Here is a 25,439-nt window from a genome sequence, read left to right as displayed (position 1 = left end):
TTGTAAAGCAAACACCCCCCACACATGTGCTCGTAATCTCGAGCTCTCGTTAATGATTACACTTTTTAATACAGATGATAATGGACAAAACTGTGTGTGTGACTGTACCTGCACTACCGGTTTCCTGGCGCAGGGCAGCGTCAGGGACAGACTACATTTCCCAGGAGCCTGTTGAGCAGGATTCTCTTGTGTCACTGCAGAAGGACCTTCCAGCTCTGCAGGAGCCGCTCGGGCTGCTGCAGTTCCTGGTGCTGGCGCTGGAGAAACATGACCTTCAGCAACTTATCTCCTAAACGACCCAGAACTGAGCTGTGCTAGGGTCTGCTCTCGCTCCAGACAGACCTGGGTGGCTGGTGAGCCTCGGTTCATGTGAGATGCTAGATGTCACCTGCAGAAGAAGAGAAGAGCTTACCTCTTCCACAGAGGTGGCCCCGAGCCAGCAAATTTGCTCTGTCAGCCTGTGCAGCGGCTGTGGCAGAACTAGGTACAACTCATCCTGATTTTCCGAGAGGGAAAGGGGTCAAAATTTACTTACGGGGGGCAGGGAAAACGTCAGTCCCCGGCTGCCCCATTTCTCAGTGTTCTGCTCCAGCAAATCTGTGCATTTCACTGTGCTCACCGTGACTTTTCTGTAATCTAAGCCTTGCAAGTGCTTTATGTCACCTGAGTGTGGCTGGAGGGCGGGTTTTTCAGGATGAAATCTTTGCCAAAGGACTGCAGTCATTAACACAGAACAGTTGTGACTGGTTTAAGCTTTGCTGTTGCTGGGTTTCCAGGAAAAGACTAGAGGCAGGGAGATCTGTTGCCTAAGTTACTAGCAAGGGCTGATTCCTTTAGAAATTTGCTTTTCATAGTTAATGGAAGTTAATCAAACAAAAATTGACTGACTGGTTACAGTGGAGATGGCTTTAAAAATGGAGTTGAAAACTATTTGGTGAAACGTGGGATAGAAGCACTGTGGCATCTGCATAGCACTGCTTTGTGATCAAGTAGCTTATTTGGAATATTTTTCAGCATGCTTTATTTCTACAAGCTCTTAGAGGCAAATCTGTTACGTTGCTCTAAATGATTTGTAACTTCTCAATTTTCTCTAATCTTTAAACACGAATACCAAACCTAATGCACAAATAGACTGTAAACCTGCTGAGACTTTGAGCATTGACTGCATTCCCCCAGCACCTGAGTCCTGCTCTGGAAGGACCCTGGTGTGTTGCTCAGGAATCACACCAAAGACAACCCCTGCTCCTGGGCACTCACCACCTGAGACAGCCTGGGAAGGTCCCTCATCCAGAGAGGAACTCCCAGCCTGTAACTGAAATGAGGTGCAGCAACCATGTATCCATACTGTTTCAGGAGCAGCCCTGGGAAGCTGAAATCAAGTTGGACCTACTTCTCTGGCCAGCAGTTATTTCAGTGAGAGAAATAACAGGCTAGATACGATTTTAGTCTCTGAATCAGAAAAGCAGCATGTTTTAGGGTGGTTTGTAGGACAGCTTTGTAGATAGGTTTGTAGGTGAGTCTGCATGTGTATCTGCATTACAATGGCCAGTGTGGGGTTGTTCCTGACCTTAATGTGCTGCCTCTATGCTGGGCAGAATTGGAGAGGCCCCACGAACGACTGAGAGATTTGACTGGTCTTTATTCAGGGGGACTAACAGGAACAGGATTTTTAATCATGAGTCTCTTGGAAAGCACACATACTGCATAACACATCTGAAAAATGAAATGTGGGAGAAAGACTTGGTGTTTGACGGGAATGTAATCTGGTTACTTGTGCCCAGAGCTGCTTTTAACAGCTCTCGATGTGAATCTTCTCCCCTCCATGAATCTCCTGCACTCATTAGGTACGGCGCCTGATGCCTGTGGTGCCTGGCAGGGAGTTCTGGTGCAGATGTTCCCAGTGTGGGAGGTCTCCCCACAGCCACACTCATATTCACATGTGTTCCCTGCCCTTTCTCCTCAGTGACATTTCCCCTGGATCTCACGAAAACTCGGCTGCAGATCCAAGGTGAGGCTGCCGTCCATCGGGATGGAGCTGCGTCCGGCCAGGCAGCCCCGTACCGTGGGATGCTGCGCACGGCAGCAGGAATAGTGCAGGAGGAGGGATTAGGGAAGCTCTGGCAAGGAGCCACGCCAGCCATCTACCGCCACATAGGTGATTATCTGCTTGTGATGGGACAAGTGTGGGTCCTGCCTTCTGTGGCCAACAGCCTTTTGAAGTGAGCTTGACATATCTCTTTGTATTTTAGATGTATCTGTGATAGAACTTCAGTCTAGCCTGCAATCCCACTTTGAAATATATAGGGGATTTTGGATCAATATTGTTTCTTCCTTCTCTCCTTATGCCTTATTTTGGCTTCTGGGAAAACAAAATATAATTTCCCTGTCATCTTTGCTGGAAGGCCTTGTGTAGGAAGCAAAACAGGCACCTGTAGTCCTCAGAACCATAAATATCTTATACTTGAGGGAAGTGGGGACAGGCTGGGAAAAAAAGATAAGGTTCCAAGCACTAGGGAAGAATACAAGTTCTAGATGAAATGCATCAGGGGGTTGGCCACAGGTAACAGCTTTCTGTACTTTATTTGGAAATACGGTGATAGCAACAAACCTCAAAAGTATTTGTGGGACGCTTTGTGTTTGGCATCAGCTGAGGGGGAGGCAATGCAGTCACATCTCCTTAGGATGAAGGCAAAGCCATGCTGCCTCCTGGCAGACACATGGCTCAGCCAGAGAGATTCTCTGATGCTGAAACAGTCTATCTCTAGCACTGATACCAGGTAACACCCTCACAAACGTGAGGGCAGTGACCAGCTGACCCAGGTGAGATCCAGAGTGTCTTAAACCAATCTCTTGATGTCTCGCTCACAGTGTGACCTCCAGAAATGGCAGACCCAAGAACTGTCTCCTGCTTTTTTTTCCCACAGTGTACTCTGGTGTTCGGATGGTTGCTTATGAACATCTCCGTGACTCTGTGCTTTGTAGGGCTGAGGATAAAACCTTTCCTCTCTGGTAATGTTGCATATTTATGCATATTTATTGCTTGTTTGGGGGTTGTCCTCACTGAAGGAGTCCTGCAGACAAATCTTGGGTCCAAAATGTATCTGGTTTTAGGATGAGATTGAGAAAATCTAATACAAAATACTTGCCATGGCTGGTGCCTCAGGAAGGGGGAACTATGGATACTACTGATATTTCTGGTTTTACTAAAATAAATAGAACCAGAAAATGAACACAACCCAATTAGCAGCAGTGAGAGATAAAGAAAAGTCTTATATATCAGCAATCACTTTAGAATTTCACACTGGCATTCAGCTGTAGTATGTGGAGTATCATCCCTTACTTGTGTACCTTCCCATCCTGCCTTTAAACCTTAAGTGAGGAGCATAATGCAACCTTGATTTTTTTCCCCAGGCAAGTTTTAATCCTTTCTTAAAATTGGCAGAAATATTACTGATTAACAACCTGCAGTCACCACAATTATTACCTTCACTTTGGTCATTAGTATATGGAGCAACCATTTACACATGTTCCACCTGGGTCGTGCTGCTGAACTCTGCAGCTCAAGCACTGTGATTTTTGAAGATTTTCAGTTTATTCTGGAGCACAAATTTCCCCCTGTTTGGCAGGAAAGCTGTGGTTGGAGGCATGTCTGCAGGTGCCATCGGACAGTTTTTCGCCAGCCCAACTGATCTGGTGAAGGTGCAGATGCAGACGGAGGGAAAGAGGAAGTTGGAAGGAAAGCCGTTACGGTTGGTTCCTCTCAGAGCTGGTGGTTTTTTTCCTGTTACTGATCATGCTCTGGCCCAGAGTGTGGTTCTCTCTGTTTTCTGCCACTCCCTCTCTCCAGCTTCTCTTTGCTTTTTCAGGGGGAGAGCAGTGCCTGGGAAGCACACAATGGCTCTGGGCAGTGAACAGGGTGGGGGACATTAGACTTTCTCCTTATCCCATTTATACTTGCCTTCCTTATTCTGATTTATTGGTCCCAGAACCACAAACTCTCACCTGTCCTCCGTGCTGCAGCATGTCCAGGCCACCATATTTCCATGGGGAGGGAAGGATGCCTTCTAAAGATGGTAAGCTGGAAGAAAGGATGAGGGAAATGGCTCATGCAGGATGCACGGACAGCAGGGCTTGAGACCCTCCTGCAAATACCAGGACACGGTGCTCTTTGCATCCCAAACTGCTACCATCTTTTGGTGTCTTGTACATTTACTACTGCAACCCTGTGTGGGATCAAAGGGTTGTCTGCTGTTAGAGATCAGGTCACTGCTTAGCAAGGCAACTAGTATGTTTGGTAAAATATTGTGGCATGAAAGTCAAAGATGGATCAAAAAATGGATCCAGAGGGCTAGATCCTTGCAGGTGTAAATTGCATAAATCCTATGTAAGGATCAGGTGCAGCAAAGTACTGGAATATGCAAAGATTTCTCTGTATCTGGGCTGTCTACCTACTAGTTGCATATTGATTTCAGGTTTCGGGGTGTGCACCATGCATTTCTGAAGATTCTGTCTGAAGGAGGAATACGGGGACTTTGGGCTGGATGGGTGCCAAATGTTCAGAGGGCTGCTCTGGTGAACATGGGAGGTAAATGGAATAACTTGGTCTGCAGCACATAAGGCCACACATAAGCTTTAAGAAAGGAGAGTCTTAGTGTCTTGATTACCTACACTAGGGACCCATTTGGAGCTCACTGGAGGTGACCTCTGCCTTGTGCACCTGTGTTTCTGTCCTGTGGAAATCAAATTGCGTAAAAATAACAGTTTGTGCCTCGGCTTAAGGAAAGGTGATCCAGGCGCTGAGGGGATCCCACGGCCAGCAAAGCAGGGACCTCACCAGGCTACAATCCAGCCCCCAGCACTCAAGGTTTGCAGGGCAGAGCCAGTGAAGGCAGCGAGGCTTCACCAAGATCCAGATCCTCAGGGAAGTGTGTGGTGATGAGACAAGTCTGAGGCCAAGCCTGGAAGCTGAGTCAGCAGCAGGTCTGATGAGGGTCACCCAGACACAGCTCAGCGATCACCTCTGAGGTAAATTAGAGCAGATGGGAACAAAAAGGAGAATCATAGAATCAGCCGGGTTGGAAGGGATCTCTGAGATCATCAAGTCCAACCCTTGATCCACTACTGCTGTGGTTACCAGACCATGGCACTAAGTGTCACATCCAGTCTCATCTTAAAAACCTCCAGGGACAGAGAATCCACCACTTCCCTGGGCAGCCCATTCCAATGCCTGATTACTCTCTCTGTAAAGAAATTCTTCCTAATATCTAACCTAAACCTCCCCGGCACAGCTTAAGACCGAGCCCTCTTGTCTTGCTGAGAGTTGCCTGAGAGAAGAGACCAACCCCCACCTGGCTACAACCTCCTTTCAGGTAGTCGTAAAGAGTGATGAGGTCTCCCCTGAGCGCCCTCTTCTCCAGGCTAAACAACCCCAGCTCACTCAGCCTCTCCTCATAGGATTCGAGTCCCTTCACCAGCCTTGTTGTTCTTCTCTGGACCTGCTCCAGCCCCTCAATGTCCTTCCTGACCTGAGGGGCCCAGAACTGGACACAGCACTCCAGGTGTGGCCTCACCAGTGCTGAGTACAGGGGAAGAATCACTTCCCTGGACCGGTTGGCCACACTGTTCCTGGTACAGGCCAGGATGCCATTGGTCTTCTTGGCCACCTGGGCACACTGCTGGCTCATGTTCAGCTTCCTGTCAATCCAAACTCCCAGGTCCCTTTCTGCCTGGCTGCTCCCCAGCCACTCTGTCTCCAGTCTGTAGCGCTGCAGGGGTTGTTGTTGTGGCCAAGTGGAGGACCCGGCACTTGACCTTGTTGAACCTCATCCCGTTGGAATCAGCCCAACTCTCCAGTCTGTCCAGGTCCCTCTGCAGAGCCCTCCTGCCTTCCAGCTCATCGACATTCCCCCGCAGCTTAGTGTCATCTGCAAATTTGCTAATGGTACACTCAATCCCCTCATCTAAATCATCAATAAAGATATTAAACAGAACTGGGCCCAACACTGATCCCTGGGGGACACCACTAGTGACCGGCTGCCAACTGGATGCAGCCCTGTTCACCACCACTCTCTGGGCTCGGCCCTCCGGCCAGTTCTTAACCCAACAGAAAGTGCCCCTGTCCAAGCCATGGGCTGCCAGCTTTCCCAGGAGTATGCCGTGGGAAACAGTGTCAAACCCGTTGCTGAAGTCCAGGCAGACACATCCACAGCCTTCCCCTCATCGACCAGGCAGGTCACCTGATCATAAAAGGAGATCAGGTTGGTCAGACAGGACCTGCCCTTCCTAAAACCATGATGGCTGGGTCTGATTCCTTGTCCATCCTATAGGTGCTGTGTGATTGCACTTAGGATGATCTGCTCCATAACCTTGCCAGGCACTGAGGTCAGGCTGATGGGCCTGTAGTTTCCTGGGTCCTCCTTCCAGTCCTTTTTGTGGATGGGTGTGACATTCACCAACTTCCAATCGTCTAGTATCTCCCCAGTGAGCCAGGACTGTTGGTAGATGACGGAGAGAGGCTTGGCGAGCTCTTCCACCAGCTCCCTCATCACCCTTGGGTGGATCCCATCTGGTCCCATAGACTTGTGAGGATCCAAGTGGCATGTGCTCACACGTCTAAAGACAGGACTTAGGTGCCACAATCATCATCAGAACCTGGGGGCAGAGTGCCAGCTGTGCCAATGGGAGGAGCTGCACTGGAAATGAACATCCTATGCCATGAACAGCATAGACACCATTTGCTTCTGACAGTATTGTTTTTTCTCATTATCCTCTCTACAGATCTGACCACTTACGACACAGTGAAACACTTCTTGCTTCTGAACACGCCACTTGTGGACAACAGTGTGACTCACAGTGTTTCCAGGTGCTGTATTCCCTGATTACCCCTTTTCCACTGTAGAGCATTTCCAGTCTCGCTGTCTTCATCTGCCTCTCTGTGTCAGCAGAAGCCTCTATTCTTTGATTTTGATACTGTTGATAAAATGCAACTTTAGAATTTTATTTTTTTTCCCAAGAGAGCATCACTTTACAAAAGACACAAGAGAAAGGATGTGCAATTATTGCTACAAAACTGCCCTCACTACAAGTGCCTTGCTGGTGCTTTTAAACACCTTTGCTCTCATCTGTGGGGGCACAGCCATATAACCCCTGCAGAACAATCTCTTTTATTCCCTTAAATGATGAAGAAATCTACTTTATAGAAACAATATAATGAATTGCGTGTTGTAGGTCCTTCATTCCTGCCTCAGAACAGCACACAGAGGTGAGGGCAGCTGGGAGGACATCTCAGCAAGAGCAATACTAGCAAGCCTTCTCCCAAGCCAAGTTTATTTTACAAGTTATTATTCATGATTTTATGATAACTGTTGTAATATATCTCTATTATAAGAACTGGAATCACAATGCTACAGTTGTCATGATACATCTTGGTTTCTTCTTTAAGTATCTGTTGCTGTTGGCAGTGTCTGTTCTGGCCTGGTAGCAGCTGTTCTGGGAACCCCTGCTGACGTGGTCAAAACCCGGATAATGAACCAGCCGAGAGACAAGCAGGGAAGGTGTGGGCACTTCGGGCACCAACTTTTCAGAAGCAAAATGAAAACCCTAAATCTCACCGATTTCACTGGAAGCAAAGTGCTAAGTTTATGATTTGCTCTTCATCTTTCTGTTGATGATTTTACTGATTTAGTAAATGTCTGCAGGGTGTTGTTGTGATGGCAACCTAAGCATAGCCAGTTACTCCAGTGGATTTCAGTTCTGATTAGATTCCAAGGAGCTTACAAAAGAGCTTTTGCTTGTAAAGAAATATCAGCAACAAATTATTTTTATGAGGGGGATGTGATTTTTTAAAAATTGCACATTTGTAATCCTAACACTGTTTATTTTCCTTGCACATTCCTAGGGGTCTGCTATATAAGTCTTCCATGGACTGCTTGATTCAAACTGTCCAGGGTGAAGGGTTTATGTCTCTGTACAAAGGCTTTATACCAACCTGGATGCGAATGGTATGTGCCTTTTAACTCTCTTTACAAGAACAACTAGCATTAAAATGTGAGGAGTTTCTTCCTCAACACTATTTGAGTCTCTCAGTTTCTTTAATTGCAGTTAGCATAGCCGAATGTAGTGCATTACACAGCTGCATGTAGGGTCACTTCTCTCATGTTGCATTTTATACCTCTTTAATTTGGAAAACATTGTCCTGCTTAATTGCTAGCCAGTTTCCTTTCTGTTTTTACAATTTCAGGCTCCTTCCTTTCTCCCTTCCCCAAACTCTCCAATGCTCCCTTCTTACTCCCAGCCCTGGACAACCTTTGCATGCCTCATACTTTCATTCCTCCTTCTCTCTTGATCCCAGAATTACTTTCTTCTCCCTCCTGGGTCTCATTTTCACCCCTCTTGTATTCAGGCTGGCAACCTTTCTCCTGTACACTGCTGGGCTGTTAAAGCTCCAGTTCTACAATTAAGCCAGGCAGCAGTAACTGGAGCCTGGGAACTGGAACTCTGCTGTTAGTTTGAGCAAAGGGCAATTCCTAAAAGCAAATTTACATGTGATTACCTTTTTTAAGTCCATAAGAATTAAAAAGAAATAAAAAACAAACAAACAAACAAAAAAACCCAAAGAGCATCTCAACTAAATGGGTGCAGGATATACATTTTATGCAAAGCAAACTTTGTCGTTTTCTGATTAAGGTTTTAGAACACGTAAACCCTTTAAAAAATTTAAAAAGCATTCAGCCCGAAGTAGCCCACAAGTATGAAACATTTCAGGTCAAACATTCATGAGTTGGCAAGCTGAAAAAAGAAAGAGGTTTAGGTGTCTTGTGAAGGATTTGGTAGGCCTAATCACATATAATGTTATGATTTTTGTATGAAAGACAAAATCATAGAATCATACAATGGTTTGGGTTGGAAGGGACCTTAAAGATAAGGTTCCAACCTTCTGCCATGGGCAGGGACACCTTCCACTAGACCAGGCTGCTCAGACCCCCATCCAACCTGGCCTTGAACACCTCCAGGGATGAGAAGTTCACAACCTCTCTGGGAACCAGTGCAACATGAGATTGAACTTAAGAATGTAATTTTTTAAGAGGAGACAAGTTAATCTAATGGGCTTACTTATTGGATTACTTCTGTTCTAAGCCTCTAACTTGTGTGTTTGCTTTCACAGGCTCCTTGGTCGCTGGTATTCTGGCTTACATATGAACAAATCAGAAGGATCTGTGGAGTTAGTTCTTTTTAAAATCCTCAATATTGGCAAAACAGAGAAGAATCAAAAAACTGAATTCTCATTTCACATGGCAGTAGGATCCATGTATACATTGCTTCTCCAAATCCAGTCCTTACTGGTTAGAAACAGCCATGACTTAAGGACACTATTTGGTTGTCAGACTGCTAAATGCAATTTATATTATCTGCACAGACTAAAATTGTCACAATAATACTTCAACTAGCAGCCATCATGAGCTTACTGAAACAGTAAACAGGGTAAAAGAAAAAGTCTACCAAGTAAATGGAATATAATAATGTCTGCTTGTTTGACAATAGAGATGGTTCCTATTGTTAAGGACAAGAGCAAAACGTAGCACTGAACATCTTCTGTGGCTAAGCATCTATAAAATTATTTGGGCATTTTTGTTATTAATTGTGTTTGCACACACATAAAGAACTACTTCTTGTTAGTGTGATGCCTCAGCAAACCAAGCCTGAAAAAGGTATTGAAAAAGATAAAAGCAGTTTATCTGATTCTGCTTCCAAAAGCGGAAGGGTTTGTGTTCCTTTTACTTCCCAGAGACTGCCTGACCTCCGTACTCAACCATGAGTAGATCCATGATTGAAATGCAGTCCTGTTCCCAAGAAATCAAAAGCCTTGTTCACTCCGCCCCTCTTGAAGGACTCATGATACTCCAAGCTGAACTACTTGTCCCGTGACAGTCCCGGTGCTGATGTGGCAGACTGGGTTATTAAGGTACCACTTTCCCATGGAAATATGCACTCTGCCCACTTTAAATCTTGGTGGAAATATAACATTCTCTTTAAAACACAAAATGTTTGAAGAGGAGTGATTTGTTTATTTTGAAACCTAAAGCCTTCCAGATTTCATAGGGAAGGAGATTAGTGCTGTTTGTCACTAGGTTCATCTTTGGCAATGAAGAGGCAAAAATGCAGTATTAAAAGCCACCATTAGTAGACAGAACAAAGCTGGCTTTGATTTAGTAATATCTAATAATGGAATGACTGTGCAAGACTTGGCTCTCTGAGTAAATACTCATGATTTCTTCTGATCTTTGCAACCAGTGACTTCAATGTGCCAATTTCTCGTTAAATAAAGTCTGGATGTCTTTTGGCTTGCACTTATACTTTTTGATTTTATTGTAGCTCTGTTGTGGCTTTATGCATTTGGGGGTGTTGGAAAAAATTAATCTCACCATTATTAGGGAGTCACAGAATCACAGAATGGGTCAGGTTGGAAGGGACCACAGTGGGTTATCTGGTTCAATATCCCTGCTCAAGTAGGATTATCCAGAGCACATGGCACAGGATTGTGTCCAGATGATTCTGGAATATCTCCAGTGAGGGAGACTCCACACCCTCTCTGGGCAATCTATTCCAGTGCTTGGTCACTGCACAGTAAAGAAGTTCCTCCTCATACTTAGGTGCACCTTCCTGTGCATCAGTCAGAAGGTTTTCTTCAGAAATACTGATATTTTTCTAGTTGACACCCTGAGAAACTAATCCAAGTTCTTTTTGCCTTGCACACCATCACCAGCAATGACAAACCAGCAAAGCTGCTGCTTCAGTTACATCCCTGCCCGCCATCTCATTACCCTGATAACCCTGCTGATGGATATGCAGATGTACCTATTGATTGAGTTAGAATAAGTATTTTTATCATAGAATCACAGAATGGTTTGGGTTGGAAGGGACCTCAAAGCTCATCTTGTTTCAATCCCCTGCCATGGGAAGGGACATCCTCCACTGGAACAGGTTGCTCAAAGCCCCATCCAACCTGGCCTTGAACACCTCCAGCCTAAATCCAGGGAGATTGGGCATCCACAGCTTCTCTGGGCAACCTGTTTCAGTATCTCATCACCCTCACAGCAAAGAACTTCCTCCTAATATCTAATAAACCTACCCTCTTTTATTCTGAATCCATTCCCCCTCGTCCTGTCACTACATGCTCTTGTAAATAGTCCCTCTCCATCTTTCTTGTAGGTTCCCTTCAGGTACTGGTAGGCTACAACTAGATTACCCTGAAGCCTTTTCTCTTCTAGTCTGAACAAGCCCAATTCTCTCAGCCTTTCCTCATAGGAGAGGTGCTCCGTCCCTCTAATCAACTTGGTGGCCTCCTTTGGACTCACTCCAACAGGTCGAGGTCCTTCCTGTTCTGGGGACACCAGAGCTGAAGGCAGCACTACAGGTGGGGTCTCACCAGAGCAGAGCAGTGGGGCAGGATCACCTCCCTTGACATGCTTTGGATGCAGCCCTGGACACAACCAGCTTTCTGGGCTGCAAGTGCACATGGCTGGGTCGTGTCCAGCTTTTCATCCTCCAGCACCCCCAAGTCCTTCTCGACAGGGCTGCTCTTGATCTGTTCATCCCCCGCCTGAATTCGTACTAGGTGTTGCCCTGACCCTGGTGCAGCACCTTAAATTTGGTCTTGTTAAATCTTCGTGGTTCCTGTGGATCTACCTCCCATGTTTATACAGGTCCCTCTGGATGTCATCCCATCCCTCAGGAGTGTTAACAGCACCGCTCAGCTCAGTGTCATCTGCAAACTTGCTGAGGGTGTACTTGATCTTTTTGTCTATATAATTAAAGAAAATATTCACAGAAGTACAGAATATGTTGACTTGGCCCTGCTCAGGATCGTCCCCAAGAGTCACACCACATGCCTGAGAATTATCATCCAAACACTTTTTGAGCTCTGTCAGGCTTGGTGCTGTGACCACTGTCTTGGGGAGCCTGTTCAGTACCCAACCACCCTCTGGGTGAAGAACATTTCTCTAATATCCAACCTAACCCTCCCCTGACATCAGTAACACTGGCCCCAGTACGGATCCCTTCAGGCGACACCACACACACACACACACACACACACACAAAGTCTTTAGAAAGTCTGGTAGTGAAAAACTGCTTTAATCCTTAACAAAGCTTTCTTTTTCAGTGTGAAACACTACTGACACCCCGTGAACTCACACCGCCAACCCCTCTCACACTGCACCCCCCCGCCCGCGCGCCGCACCCCACCCTCACACCGCCGCCCGCACTGGCCAATAGCCGCCAAGCCCTGCCGCATGTCCCGCCTCCGGCGCCTCTCTGGCCAATGGGAGCTGAGCAGCTTTGGCTCCCTCTCCCCTCACCCCGCCCCGCTGCCACCTGGCCGACGTGGAGCGCTCCACGCCGCCCGAGGGTACCTCCTGGGGGCTCTGCGCTGCGCCCCGCGACGCCAGGGCGATAACCCCGTAATAACCCTCCTCTTTGTGGCGCCTCCGGGCAGTCGCGGTTGAGCAGGAGCGGTCCCTGTGTATTAGCGCCCTCCACCCCTTTTCCCCCCCCGCCCCCCCGCGAGGATCGAAGTGAGCTCGACCGCTGGGACAGCCGCTAAACGGTTGGCCGTGGGTCACGTGGGCGGCGCGTGGCCCATATAAGGCCGGGGCGCGGGAGGCGGGGGGGTGGTTGTTCTCCTCGTGCGGGCGGCGAGGGCGCGGTGAGCTCCCGTGGCCCCGTGATGGACGCCGGGCTGGGGCCGCTCGGCCGCGGCGCCGCTGTCACCCTGCGCGTCCGTGCCGTGGGGTTGCGCCCCGACGTGCCCGTTCTGAGGCTCTGGGGGCTACTGGACGAGCGCAAGGCTGACTACGCCCGCCTCCACCGCGAGATACAGGTGGCGGCGGGGCCGCGCTTGGCGGCCCGCCCCGAGCCCGGCGGGCAGGCGGCCGGCAGAGTGGGGCTGTGCCCTGGTGAATTGGGGCTCGTAGAGGTGCTGGGGCTCTGGTACCGCTGCTGTGTGGTGAGTTGCAGCGCCCAGGGGTACCGCGTGTTCCTGATGGACGAGGGGTACGTGGTGGCCACGTCCGCCTATTACCTGGCGCGGGGCTGCCCGGAGCTGTTCCAGCTGCCGCCGGAGGTGCTGGGCTGCGTCGTGGCCAATGTCATGCCCTCCCAAGGCCCTGAGGGTACGGGCTGCGGGGACTCACCGGTCTCCAAGTGGACGGTGGAGGCGATGGAGTTTTTCAGCTTCCTGCACGGCAAGGAGGTGTCTGGTGTGGTGCAGGAGGTGATGTCCCCGCAGCTCATCGTGCTCGAGCTGCCCCAGCTCGTGGCCCAGATGCGGCAGCTGGGCTTGGCCAGGCGGGTCTCTGCTGTCTGGTTCTGTCAGGTGCTCAGGCGCTGCCTGCCTTTTGGCCACCTAAAGCAGCGGCTCTGGCAGCGGCAGCCCTCAACGTGTTCCCTTGGAGCTTTTGCAGTGCCTCAGCTTCTCCACGTGCTGCTGTCATATCGGCCCCTGTCACCTGCCTTGGATTACTTCTACCCACAGCTTCAGCTGGGTGTGACAGAGCCTGTCCTAGTGACCCATGTCTCTGACCCACATCACATCTACTGCCAGTTGCAATGCCTGTCCCAGGAGATCCGTTGCCTTTCTGATACCATGTGCCATGTTTATGACCGGTGGGAGCAGGATTTATTGCCCAAGGTAGGCTCGCCCTGTGCTGCCCGTGGCACGGATGGCCAGTGGTACCGTGCCCTTCTGCTGGAGCTTATTACAGGGGAGCAGGACCAGCAGGCAGCTCTCGTGATCTTTGTGGACTATGGCAGGAAGGAGACTGTGACCAGAGCTAACTTGCGCCATTTGCCTGCTGAGTGTTTTCGGATGCCTGTGGTGACTTATGTGTGTGCTCTTCAGGGTGTTTCTGATGGGGGCTGTGGCTGGTCCTCATCACAGATCGATATGCTGAAAGCACTGGTGCAAGGCAGAGGAGTGAGTGCTCGCATCAAAGCCTTTAACTCCTTTGAGCATCTCTATTATGTGACCCTGTATGGGGAAAGCGGCGTCAACTTGAACCATCTTTTTGGGTCTCAGGCTTGCTGCCTGGTCAGCAGTTGTACGCAGGTTAGCCAAACTAAGGCTCGTGGGCAGCTGGCATTAGAAGAATCCTCAGCTGGAGAATTGGAATTGTCATCAGAAGCACCTCCTGTCTTAACGCACAGAGATTTGGGCTCTGCTGATGTACCTGGTGTACAGCTAAAGACCTGTGTGTTCTACAGTGCACAGGTCTCCTACCTCCGAGATCCATCTGAGTTCTGGCTGCAGCTCAATGAACACCACCAGCTTTTCAGGCAGCTGAGGCAGTGCATGTGGAATTTCTACTCCCATGCCACGAAGCTGGATGGTGCTGGGTGGGACCCACACCCTGGATCCCTTTGTTGTGCCAGTGGGAACGAGGGTGGCTTTTATCGAGCGGTGGTCACCAGGGTGCTGGACAGTGGGGTGGAAATACACCTGGTGGACAGGGGCAGTACGGAAACTGTGGATCGGTGTGCGGTGAAGGACCTGCTCCCTCGGTTCAGGGAAGTCCCTGCTCTAGCTCTGAAGTGTTGTTTGGCAGGTGTCTCCCCTCTGAGAGGGGCTTGGAGTGAAGCCTCTGTGTCTGCGTTCCGGGAGATTGTGCTGAACAAGGGACTGAAGGTTTGGTTTTTGAGTTTGAAGGGTGACAAATACATGGTTGAAATTTTTGACCAGACCCAGTTAGGAGAGAAAAGAGTAAGTAAACTCATGGCCCAGGGAGGTTATGCTGAATACCAGAGGTGTGAAATACCCAAGACTCTCCAGAATTCAGATGAAAAGGCTGTGACACAGGCCTCTTCCCTAGCAACTAGTGCAGAGGAAAAACAAATAAATGCAGAGAAGAGGCTTAGAGAAGAGTCTGCTCTAAAGAGCAATGATAGAGCAGTTGATCCTGACATCACTGTGATGGTCAGAGAGAGCCCTGTTGCAGCCATTCACAGTTCTAAAAGTAGTGAATCTCTTCCTGCTCAGGAATATAAGGGCAAGGGAAACTTGCACGTGTCTTTGAGACAGAATTATGTGGAAATTAAGCCAGGTTATTCTTGTGGAGGCCACTTAGAAGTGGGAAGTACTGTTAGTGTTATTTTGTCATACGTTGAAAATCCTAGTGTTTTCTGGTGTCAGTTGAGTAGAAATAGCCGTGACCTCGAGTTACTAATGGATGAAATTCAGGAGCACTGTAAGAATTCATCCCAGCCACATGTTTGGCCAAATCTCGTGTGTTTAGCCCAGTACTCAAAGGATAAGAAATGGTACAGGGCTTTAATTGTTAGTGAAGCACTTTGTGCAGAAAAAGTAGAAGTTGTCTATGTTGACTATGGCAACAGAGAGCAGGTGTACCTGTCAAACCTCCGTGCAATTGATGAGCGCTTCCTTAGGTTGGAGGCTCAGGCTTTCAGGTGCAGCCTTTACAACTTAATCCAGCCCAATGGTCAGAATCCTTTTGCTTGGGAAGAAGAAGCGATTAATACTTTTCAGCAGTTTGTTGTTAATTTGTCATCTGAACTTGAACTGAAGTGTACAATATTTGCCTTGGCTTCAATAAATAGGGACCTGTTTAACATCGTAGATTTAATAACACCTTTTCAGAGTGCTTGCCAGTTTCTGACTCAGAGAGGTGTAGCCAGACCTTTATTTCCTCAAAAGCATCTGGCATCCTTGGTTCAGCTTCATTCTTACTATTATTCTAATCATGGTATCAAAATTGGGAGTGAGGAAGAAGTTTATATTACACACATTGAGGATCCATGGACATTTTATTGCCAGCTTGAAAGATGTGCAGATACCTTAGCACAGCTGGCTGATAACATCAGTCGCCTGAGTGAAACAATGACCAGCACGGGAACCTTGAGAACGTCTGGGAGCTTGTGCCTTGCAAGGTATGCTGACAGTCAGTGGTACAGGGGAGTAATTATGGAAACACAACCTAAGGCAAAAGTCTTCTTTGTGGATTTTGGGAACACGGAGACTGTAGAGAAAGACGATCTGCTTCCTTTACCCAGTGATGCTTCTGATATCCTGCTTGTGCCAATGCAGGCCATAAAATGTTCCATATCTGATGTATCTTCTGTTTCCAAAGAAGCTGCAACATGGTTTAAGGAAGCTGTCCTAGAAAGGCAATTAAAAGCAATAGTAGTAGCAAAGGACTCTGATAATACGCTGCTGGTTGAATTGTTTGATAGTAATACTCAAATTAATACAAAACTGAAGGAGCTAAGCCTAAACAACACAAGACTGTGTGGTCATGTAGAAAGTGAGACTCGGTGCTCTAGAAATGCAGATGTGAATGAGACTGCAGTGTCCCCTTTAAATGCAGGGAGGCCTCTTGAAAGCAAAAAATGTGGATCTGAAGCTCAGGGAGGACAAGGGAGCAAAAGGCACTTCAAAGAAGATGTAAACCTTTTCCAGCCCTCTCGCAAGGGAGATCTGGCAGCTGGATTACTAGAATCTGATGAAATGCTTAGCAGTAAAAAGGATGCTATTTTGTTAAGTAAAGCAGGGGAGGAGTCTCTGCTCCCTATCCAGATGGATACACTGTCAGATATTAAATCTGGTGCTGAAGGCAGGTGTGTAATGCTTAAAAATGTGTCTGATCTACCACAACAGAAGATAGTGCCAGCTCTTAAAACGTTAGTGTATGTGTCTTATGTCAATGATCCACTGGATTTTTATGTTCAATTAGGGAGTGATGAGGTTCAGCTTAACAGCATTTTGGAAAGTTTAAACAATGGGACACCAGCGAAGAATCCTTGTGGACAATTTTTCCAAGCAGGAGATTTAATCAGTGCTGTTTATTCAGAAGACAACCTGTGGTATAGAGCTGCAGTAAAAGAGAAGACTTCTGACAATTCAATAAGGGTACACTATATTGATTATGGTGATACTTCAGTAATTACTGTTCATCAAGCACGCAGGCTCCCTGAGGACTTGTCATCTATTCCAGCAATAAGCATTCACTGCTTCCTAGGTGGACTTAAGTGCAAAAAAAATACAGACTGGGCAGAGAAAGCAGTGCTTTACTTCACCAAGAGAACAAGTGAAATCCTGCTGTCATGTGAATTTGTAGAAAAGGTTGAGGATAAATGGGAAGTTATTCTCAGTGACCATCAAGGTATAATAACAGTGGATTTACCTAATGATCTTGCAAGTACAGAGATATCTTGTTCAACTGAAATAATTGATAAAAGGGAGAACAGTGACATGATAACTTCATGTGAGCCTTTGCCTCCTCAGGCACCAAGTGAGATTTCCTGTGATTGTAAATCATTTATCTGGAAGTTTCCAGAGGCAGGTCAGACTTTAAAAATTTACATCACGGTAGTAAATGGCCCAGAATACTTCTGGTGTCATAGTGCTGATACTGAACACTTGAGCTACATTGACAAAAAAATAGAGGAAGCTGAAAAGCTTGGACTGAGCTCTTTGAATGATGGCAGAATATCTTGTATTAAAAGTGGTCATACTTGTCTAGCAAAATACAGTCAAGATGGATGGTTCTACAGAGCTCAGATCATCAGTGTAAAAGGTGACAGTGTAGTTGTTCGACATGTGGATTATGGAAGCCAGGAAGCTGTTGGCATGGAGATGGTCCGACAGATTCCGTGTGAACTGCTCAGAGTACCTGGTCAGGCATTTGCTTGCTGTCTGTCAGGTTTCAGTCCTTCAGAGGGCTCATGGCTTAGTGAAGCAAATCAGAAGTTTTATGATATGACTGCAGACCTTGTATTAGAAGCTGAAGTAGTAGAGACTCGGAAAGATAAAGATTCTGAAGTTCCTCTCTGTGTTGTCAAGCTGGAAGCTTCTGGCAATAGTATTAATGAAGAGATGAAGCCTTTTTGGAAGGCTAATAAAGGAACTGGTGACAGTGCTTTCTCAAGTCTTGACAACCTCTTAAAGGAAAATAGAAGTTCAAACAGTGATATGGGTCTTTGTCTTGAAAGAGAAACTACTGCTGTTTGTGGATTAGCCCAGGAAGGAAGTGCTTTACTTTGTTCTGAACCTTTCCTGGGTGTAACTTCTGAGTGCTTAGAAACTGCAGAAGCAAATGTGTCAGTGGGAGCTGCCAGTGGGAACGCTGATGATGGATATGAAACAGCAGAGCATCAGAACAGTTTTGATAAAGAAGTACCTCTGTCTGAAGGCGATAGTGATAACAGTATGTTACTAGAACCAATGAGATGCTGCAGCCCTCACATTTCAGGGAGTGAAGTGACAGCTTCAGAACAAGAACTGTCTGAAGTACTGTTTGGAGAGGATGCTGAGCTGCAAGCAGAACTGATGGGCAGTGCTTCAGCAGCCAGCCTCTTTCTAGGAAACAAACCAGAAGAGCTGCAGCAATTGCCAGTGCTCCAGGCACAGCCATCTTCCAGCAATGGAACAGGGATGTTGGTAGAACTGGATCCATTAGAAATGCACTATTCGTATGATGATCTGAAAGAGTTCCTGCTGGATCTAGAGGCACTTTCAGCCAAGTCGTCCTTCAGTGAAGAAACAAAGGAAACCCTGGAAACAAAGTCACTTGAAGTGCAGACAGCATCAGGCAGTGAAGCAAGAGAGACAGTGTTGGAACAGGAGTTGCTGGAGCTGCCAGTTTGTAGTGAGGAGACAGGAGAGTTGGCAGCTCTGAACTTCCTTGAAATTTTAACATTACTTAATGAGAAAGAAAACCTGGTGCCTTCAGTTAGTGATGGAAAGAAGTCAGAAGAGCCGATTCCGCCTGATGTTCAGCCTTCTTTGGGAGGGAACCCAAAGAAACTGAAAGTGAATTTGTCTGGAATTCATCAGGCAGATGATCTACTAGGTGATTGGATGGAAGCAGATGCTCCTCCCCTAAAGCTGTCATCATCTGGTGGTAGACCTGAGAAACAACTGGACCTGAAGACCCATGACAAGCAGTCAGTGGTAAGTGCCAAGTTTGGGCACTTTCTGGAACTGGTGCTGCCTGATGTTCAGCCTTCTCAGGAAGACAGGGAGGAGGACTTGTTAGGGTTGGAACATTCTGTGCTGCAGAATTCTGCAAATAGTGGAAGTCAGCTTTCATTTCTCACGAAAGACTCAGTGGATCAGAGGCCTGTTTTCCCTGTAAAATCATGTGACTACAAAGTTAAGAAACGTAAGGGGAGGCAGAAGCAGCAAGATGACTGTGTGGAAGAGTGGATGAAACAAGACTTGACTGACTCATTTAAAGAGTGTGGAAATACGCATGTGCAGTCATCGGGCTGTAAGTCTGGGGATGAAGAAGAAGAAAAGCAACACGAGAACTTGGCTGACTGCAGTGCAGGTAAATTACCTGATTTTGAGAAGTTAAATAATCAAAATGTTGTGCTCACTCAGACATGAGAATAGCTTTCTTGTAGAAACCTAATTTTTATTTCCTAATAAGTTAACATATTAGCGTTAATGTCAGTATGCTTTGATGGGTTAAGGACAGCAGACTAAGTGTAATATCTCATGTTTAACGTGACAGTGTAACAGCAACTAATCTTACCTGGGGAGATTAATGATTTTGATTGGAAATCTATTTCAGAACATGAAATACATTTGCAAGACTGTTCAGGATGACAAATTTTAGCTTTCAAACATCAAGTAAGTAGTTTGGAGTGGGGCAGGGGAGCAGTGTTGTGAGGCATCTTAGGTTTTTTGAGGGGTGATTTTTTTGGGACTTCATGTGTTTGGTTTTTTTTTTTCTTCCTCCTTCATCGATATGTCATAATTTCTTGTAGCACACCCTGAATATCCTTGTAATCTGAAGGGCTTTGATGTTGGTTCCAAATGTGTGGTGTGGACCTCCCTCCAGTGGTGTGAGGCTCGCATTTTGGAGATATCTGAAAAAGGTACTAGGGTAAGTATGGTTTGAATATTCTTTCTGCCTTCTTAAGATCTGGCCCTTCTGTAGTCTTCCTCTAAATATTTTAAAATTGAATATTTTAGATCTTCACTCTATAATAGGCTACAGAGAAACAGAAGTGTCTCAAACAGAGTTGGATGCTACGTGCCAACACTTCACATCTTATTCCCTTGTATTGACTGGGAATATTGAAGGAGGTGGCTCCAGATTGAGATGCACACTCATATGCATGATTGTATCTGGCCGGCGAATTAATGTTCTGCTGTGGAGCTGTTTTACCATTAAATGCTCATGAAACCTGGTACTATTTTACTGGTGTTTTGAGGAATTAGTGCTACAACAGTAGAACTTCGGGAAGAAACTTGAACTATACTGTATATAATAATGAATCCAAGACTATTCCTGCTTCAGCGAAATGTGTACTACGTTAGTGGCTGTTAACTTTAACAGTGGGAGTTAACTTTAGAGGGAGTTAACTTTAACAGTAGAGGATAATCTAGGGAGCTGCCTTGTTCTACTGCTCTTTATGCTATGGGATGAATCGGAAGCCTTCCTTCAGTTCAAGGGGAGTGTGTGTCTATGTACACTCATCACAGATGTAATACTTGGATAAAATGACCTTTAAGTTATAATTAAGGTTGCAAATCCAAAAGATCTTTACAGAAAAGCAACTTTTTGGAAGATTGAATGCCTGAGATTGTGGAAGCCACCTCTTTTGCTAGTAGATCCCTTGGGTATCTAAAACTAACCTCAGCTGTATTCAGATGAGGTTCAGTGTCTATTATGTATTATTATTTCACCAGCTTTCTTCTGGTTCTGATCTAGTAGGTATTTTACAGCCTTTGTTTCTCACTATACTTAGCTTAGAAGTCCAGAAGAGCCTTGAACAGATTCAGTAGTTATATTCAGTTTTTTTAGAGATTAACTTGCTCTTCCTTGCAAGATCCAGACTTCTCAAAACCTTCTAAAGGCAGGGAGTCCTCAGTTGTGTTTTCCCACTGCAGTGTTTTATTTGCTGAGTGTATTGCTGCTGTGCTAGATACACTTTGGCTCCCTCTCTGCAGGTCTTGAATCTGTCCAGTGGCAACGAGGAAATTGTGGCTCCTGAGAATGTCTGGAACGGTATTCCTGACTCGGCTTGCAGATCATCTGAGGTATGGCAGTGTGGTAGTGGACTGGGTAGGACAGTACTGGTTTTTAGAAAGGGTGCTAACTAACTGGTAAATCATGAAAAATACTTCTATTATGAATTAGGAAAGAATAGTAAGGTTTTCACCAGTGTTCTTCATGAAGTACCTACCATGAAAAAGTCGTGTTTAGAACCCAAAGCTCAGGTCATCAGCCATGCTGTGGTGATAACAGAATGAATTTCCAGTTTGTTCTTCACATGCAGTTTCTGAATCAAAGCGAAAAGTGGGCAGAAGACCTAATATAGTGAATTATAAGGGGGGAAAACAGTGGTAAATAGGAGTCCAGTAGTGCTGATGTAAAAAGTTAGTCTAGTATTAAAGGAAGCATCTCAGTGGATGTCTTAGCAACAGTGCCAGCTTCCTAAGAAGATCCCTTTTTGTATAGGCATTAACCCCTGCAACAGAAAACTTCCAGTCCTTACCAGAGGAGTCCTTGCTTCATGGTAAGTGTACCTGAAACCTCCCAAACGGGTTGTGTATTTGGTGTTGAGACGTTTTCTAATTTTCTAGAAAATGTTTTATTTTAGAAAACACAGTTAAAACACTAATTTGAATTTATGTAGTTGATACTATTGTTGAGATTTTCTTAGTAGCATTAGCTTGTGTTCTGTCAGTTTAGGGGTGACTACATGCAATGAGAGCTGCTACTCTGTCTGGATTGGAAATCAGTTTAATAATTGCTTATTCACCTGAAGGATTGAGCCTCTTGGAAGAGCTTGTTCTTGGATGGTTCACCCAAACTATAATTTTTGGTAGGGTTTTGAGCGTGCTGTTCTTATTCATGTTTCTGAGGCAGAGTGAGTGACTGCTAGGCAGACTACCAAGCATTTAGTTTGGAATTTGAGTGTCCCAATCCCATAATAGATCTTTGGTCTATAAATCTAATAATGGCCAGTCTTCGCGAGCGAAGATTTGGGAAAGGTCATTAACCCTTCGAGCCTGCGCAGTGGATTTTTTAGGTGAGACACAGCGTGCGCTGAACTGAGCCCACCCTTTAATCCTGAGGTTCATCTGCCGGGGCCGAGTGAAACTCGGACAGTGGCAGTGAGGGTCTCAGGACGTAGGTTTGTTTAGAGTGACCTTCTCTTAGATGGATTGCCTCACAGGGCTAACGAGCTCCATCTGCCCGGGGGGCCGGGAATCGAACCCGGGTCGCAGCGGTGAGAGTCCTGCACCCTAACCACGAGACCACCAGGGGCCCCTCTATAAATCTAAACCCATAATAATACCATCTTAGTTGTCTGTGAATAGTGCATGTACATCTTTATTGTTTCTTAAAAATTTTGATGTGTTACTGGTAATCAGTGCACCAAATAAATAGTACAGGTTCTTTCTGGTTATAATCTTTGGAATTGTAGGGCAGTTCTGGTTGAAAGGGGCCTTTGGAGCTGCTGAAAGCAGGGTCAACAAGATGAGGTTGCTAAGAACCTTACTGACAGGTCTGGAATCTATCCAAGGATGGAGACTCCAAAACCTGTCTGGGCAACTTGTTTCTGTGGTTGCCTGATGAAGACTGAACTGAGTTTAAGTAGAGATAGCATATCTGCTTTCAGGGATTGAATTGGTAATTATATTTCAGTACAACTGTACTGAAAGCTGACTGGTTTATGGGTAGCAAATAATGAAGCCTGCAATAGAGATCTAGTTGCCTGTTAAGCAAAAAAAAAGCAGTTAAAAGAACTTGATTAAAATGTTAAAATGGTGAATCTACAAATTCTCCCCCAATTGCATCACCTAGATGCAGAATTATTCTTGATTTTGTGGTTTTGATAATACTTTTATAGTTTTTACCTCTTCATTTTTGTTGTTTTCCCTTATTTGGTTGCTAAATATTATTGTCCAAATTTGCCCATTGTCTGTTCTTGAACACTTCACATGAAATAAGTATGTTCGCCCTCTCAGCAGCAGCACAGGAGATGTGAGCTAAGGTGGTGCAACCACATGTCACAGAGCTGGATCTTGCTGCACATGTGTGCCACTGCCTGGAAAGGCAGTTTGAGTAGAAGGTATCTGATCCACAGGATGCAAAAACTCCTGCAGTGGTGTATGCCAAGCCCAATGAGGGATGGAGTGACTTGAACTCATAACTGGAATCTGGGAGCACTGCTGCTTCATCTTTTGGGCAGGTCTGCTCTTTCATCTTTCTGTAAATGTAGTCTTCTAATATGGTCCAATATGTTGGTAATATTTAGTCTGAAGCCCTGTAGAGCTGTGACTTTAGATGATAATGCATTTATATACATTTATAGACACATCTTGTTGGGTCTAATCTGTGTTTATTCCCTGTAGAAAAGCAAACCGGCCACAGTTGTGATTTAGTTGAAGATACTCGTGCCCTCCAGCTTTGCTGAAACCAAGTGACATGTTCACCACATGAAACTGATTAAGTGCCTGTGGGCCAAACATTCCCATGAAAATGTGTTCATGGGAACAAGAATACAAGCCAAGCATTGAGTACTTTTTTTTTTTTCTCCCTAACTGACCAAATGCCTGTCACTACTGCACTTCCTTGTCAAAGAAGTGTTGATGGTAGACTTATTGTCAGCTTTTTTTCCTACAGCTGTTGTTGGTAGACTGTTATTGTTAGCTTGTTTCTCATAACTGTACTTTCTTTATGAAACAAGTTTGCCTCTTGACTGGCATTTCTTATTGTGTGTGGGAGCACTGACTTGTATCGAGTTCTTGTATTAAGGTGGGTGGTTGTTCAAAAAAGGCTTCTTATGAGTTTCTGTATGTGCTATTTGTTGTACAGCACTGCTTGCTGATGTTTGCTTTTGGAAAGCAAAAGTTATGTTGTTACATGGGTTTTTTTCCTCAAAAACAAAAATAAAAATTGAGGGTATTTTTGCAGGGGTGTGGTGGGGGGAGGAAGGTTTTTTTCTCCATTGGGAAATACAGTTGTTTTGGGTTGGAATCTTGCATTTGGTGCTGTTCTAAAGCAATGGAAGAAGCTAGAATAAAGCTTTGGCTGACATATACTGGTTTGTTAATGTGTTTTTTTACTGACTTGTGTCTGTTCCTTATGCATAAGCACAAATGCTGTGTGGGCTGTTCTGCAGTCCCTAGTTCTGTTTTGACCTTAACCAGCTCTCAAGAGCACTGTGAGCTATGCTGAATAATTAGAAACATTAATAGCACGTAATTAATTGAAGTTATTCCAATTTCACTAATGAAAGATGAAGCTTTTCCAATAAATATGAAGATGACTCAATAGAATGGTGTCACTGCTACACAGGTACAGCAGTGTAAGGACTTAACCTGCAGCTGTTCAAAGGAGATCTCACCTTCTAATCTCCTCCTCAGGTGTTGAAAAGGGGATTTTATTTTATAGTGGTGTTCCATGCTCCTATATAGCATAGCTTTTTCCTCCTCTTCAGAAGCTGTGGATTTTTCATGCTGCCATATGGATTAGGAATGCAGGCTGGCTGATAGTGTCAGGCTGGCTGTCTCACAGTGGGTTTCAGGTGTTAGTGCTGACTCAGTAAGACAAACACATCTTTAATTGCTTAATAAAGACAATACATGGTGGTAGGTTGGAAAGAACTTCATTAAATTTTGAAGGACAGGTCTTAGGTATTGTTGCAATCTCATTTTAAGATCACAGATTATGTAACACTTAATTACACTGTTAATTGCTTTGCTTGTTCTGCTTGCTTCAGTTTTGTTTGTAACCTCATTTTGAAATGAACATAATTCAGAAGACACCCTTCCCATGGGGCAGATTCAGAGACTTTTGATCCAAAAATGACAGCCTTAAACAAGGCTGACCAGGTGGCTGCTGACACTATTTGTCCAGGTATTACCATTGCTCTCTGTCAGTGGGAGCCAGCTGCTTCTGCTGTCAGCTACAGACAGCACTGTACCTGGACAAAGATGAGTATCAGGGGAGAATTAGTACCATGAGAGACCTCAGGAGATCAAGCAGTGCTAACAAGGACCATGTAAAGGGAGCTTTACAGGTGCCACAGCTCTATAATTTCACCTGCAGGCTATGTGATAGTGGTAGCAGACATTAACAAGAGAGGAACTGCCTGGAGCTTTGCCCAAAGGGAATTAAAGGGAATTAAAGAGTGACCAATTCAGAAGCTTTTGGAATAGAAATATTCTCTAGGTATGGCACTAAATACAGATCTTACATTTAAGTGGATTAAGTTCAGATGAGGAGCCCTGTGTCTGAACAAACACCTTTCTCTGCTGTGATCTTAACTATTTCCTATAGCTTTTACTGTGGTTTACTAAAATAAGGCAGTTTTGAAGACCACCCTTCACTGGTACCTTTCTGACTGGAAGGAGCAACAACCTGCCCCAACTCACAGCTGTTGTCAGAGTACAGCTGAAACAG

At 45.6% G+C, this 25,439-nt stretch overlaps 2 protein-coding genes across 6 annotated transcripts; both read left to right on the top strand.

Annotated features, from left to right (window-relative positions):
• Positions 1 to 257: 257 nt before the first annotated feature.
• Positions 258 to 10,346, top strand: SLC25A27 (solute carrier family 25 member 27). Of its 4 annotated transcripts, XM_017813153.1 has the most exons (9): positions 258 to 484; positions 1,964 to 2,155; positions 2,925 to 3,009; positions 3,627 to 3,749; positions 4,473 to 4,585; positions 6,778 to 6,862; positions 7,461 to 7,553; positions 7,898 to 8,000; positions 9,164 to 10,346. In XM_017813153.1, the coding sequence occupies exons 1-9, from the start codon at positions 382 to 384 to the stop codon at positions 9,233 to 9,235; spliced, it is 969 nt and encodes a 322-aa protein (XP_017668642.1). In that variant the 5' UTR covers positions 258 to 381; the 3' UTR covers positions 9,236 to 10,346. The 4 variants fall into 4 exon arrangements, with proteins under 4 accessions (XP_017668642.1, XP_017668644.1, XP_017668646.1 ...); XM_017813155.1 differs by lacking the exon at positions 7,461 to 7,553; XM_017813157.1 differs by lacking the exon at positions 9,164 to 10,346 and having other exon boundaries at positions 7,442 to 7,553.
• Positions 10,347 to 12,724: 2,378 nt separating this feature from the next.
• On the top strand, positions 12,725 to 24,072 carry TDRD6 (tudor domain containing 6). Of its 2 annotated transcripts, XM_017813046.1 has the most exons (5): positions 12,725 to 19,340; positions 19,783 to 19,901; positions 20,972 to 21,061; positions 21,483 to 21,540; positions 23,387 to 24,072. In XM_017813046.1, the coding sequence occupies exons 1-5, from the start codon at positions 12,725 to 12,727 to the stop codon at positions 23,446 to 23,448; spliced, it is 6,945 nt and encodes a 2,314-aa protein (XP_017668535.1). In that variant the 3' UTR covers positions 23,449 to 24,072. The 2 variants fall into 2 exon arrangements, with proteins under 2 accessions (XP_017668535.1, XP_017668536.1); XM_017813047.1 differs by lacking the exon at positions 21,483 to 21,540 and having other exon boundaries at positions 12,939 to 19,340; positions 23,387 to 23,539.
• The last annotated feature ends 1,367 nt before the right edge of the window (positions 24,073 to 25,439 follow it).

The sequence above is a fragment of the Lepidothrix coronata genome, unplaced genomic scaffold (genome assembly GCF_001604755.1).
Source record: "Lepidothrix coronata isolate B3197 unplaced genomic scaffold, Lepidothrix_coronata-1.0 Scaffold39, whole genome shotgun sequence".
NCBI classification, from domain to species: domain Eukaryota; kingdom Metazoa; phylum Chordata; class Aves; order Passeriformes; family Pipridae; genus Lepidothrix; species Lepidothrix coronata.
Note: the sequence above shows the minus strand (reverse complement) of the source record. Positions and strands in the feature narration are given on the sequence as shown.

Coding starts and splice junctions, on each gene's coding strand:
- TDRD6 (XM_017813046.1), top strand. CDS start 12,725: ATGGACGCCGGGCTGGGGCCGCTCGGCCGCGGCGCCGCTGTCACCCTG. Junction 19,341..19,782: donor CTTGGCTGACTGCAGTGCAG/GTAAATTACCTG, acceptor AATTTCTTGTAG/CACACCCTGAATATCCTTGT. Junction 21,062..21,482: donor CGGCTTGCAGATCATCTGAG/GTATGGCAGTGT, acceptor CTTTTTGTATAG/GCATTAACCCCTGCAACAGA.
- SLC25A27 (XM_017813153.1), top strand. CDS start 382: ATGTCACCTGCAGAAGAAGAGAAGAGCTTACCTCTTCCACAGAGGTGG. Junction 3,010..3,626: donor GATAAAACCTTTCCTCTCTG/GTAATGTTGCAT, acceptor CCTGTTTGGCAG/GAAAGCTGTGGTTGGAGGCA. Junction 6,863..7,460: donor GTGACTCACAGTGTTTCCAG/GTGCTGTATTCC, acceptor TGCTGTTGGCAG/TGTCTGTTCTGGCCTGGTAG.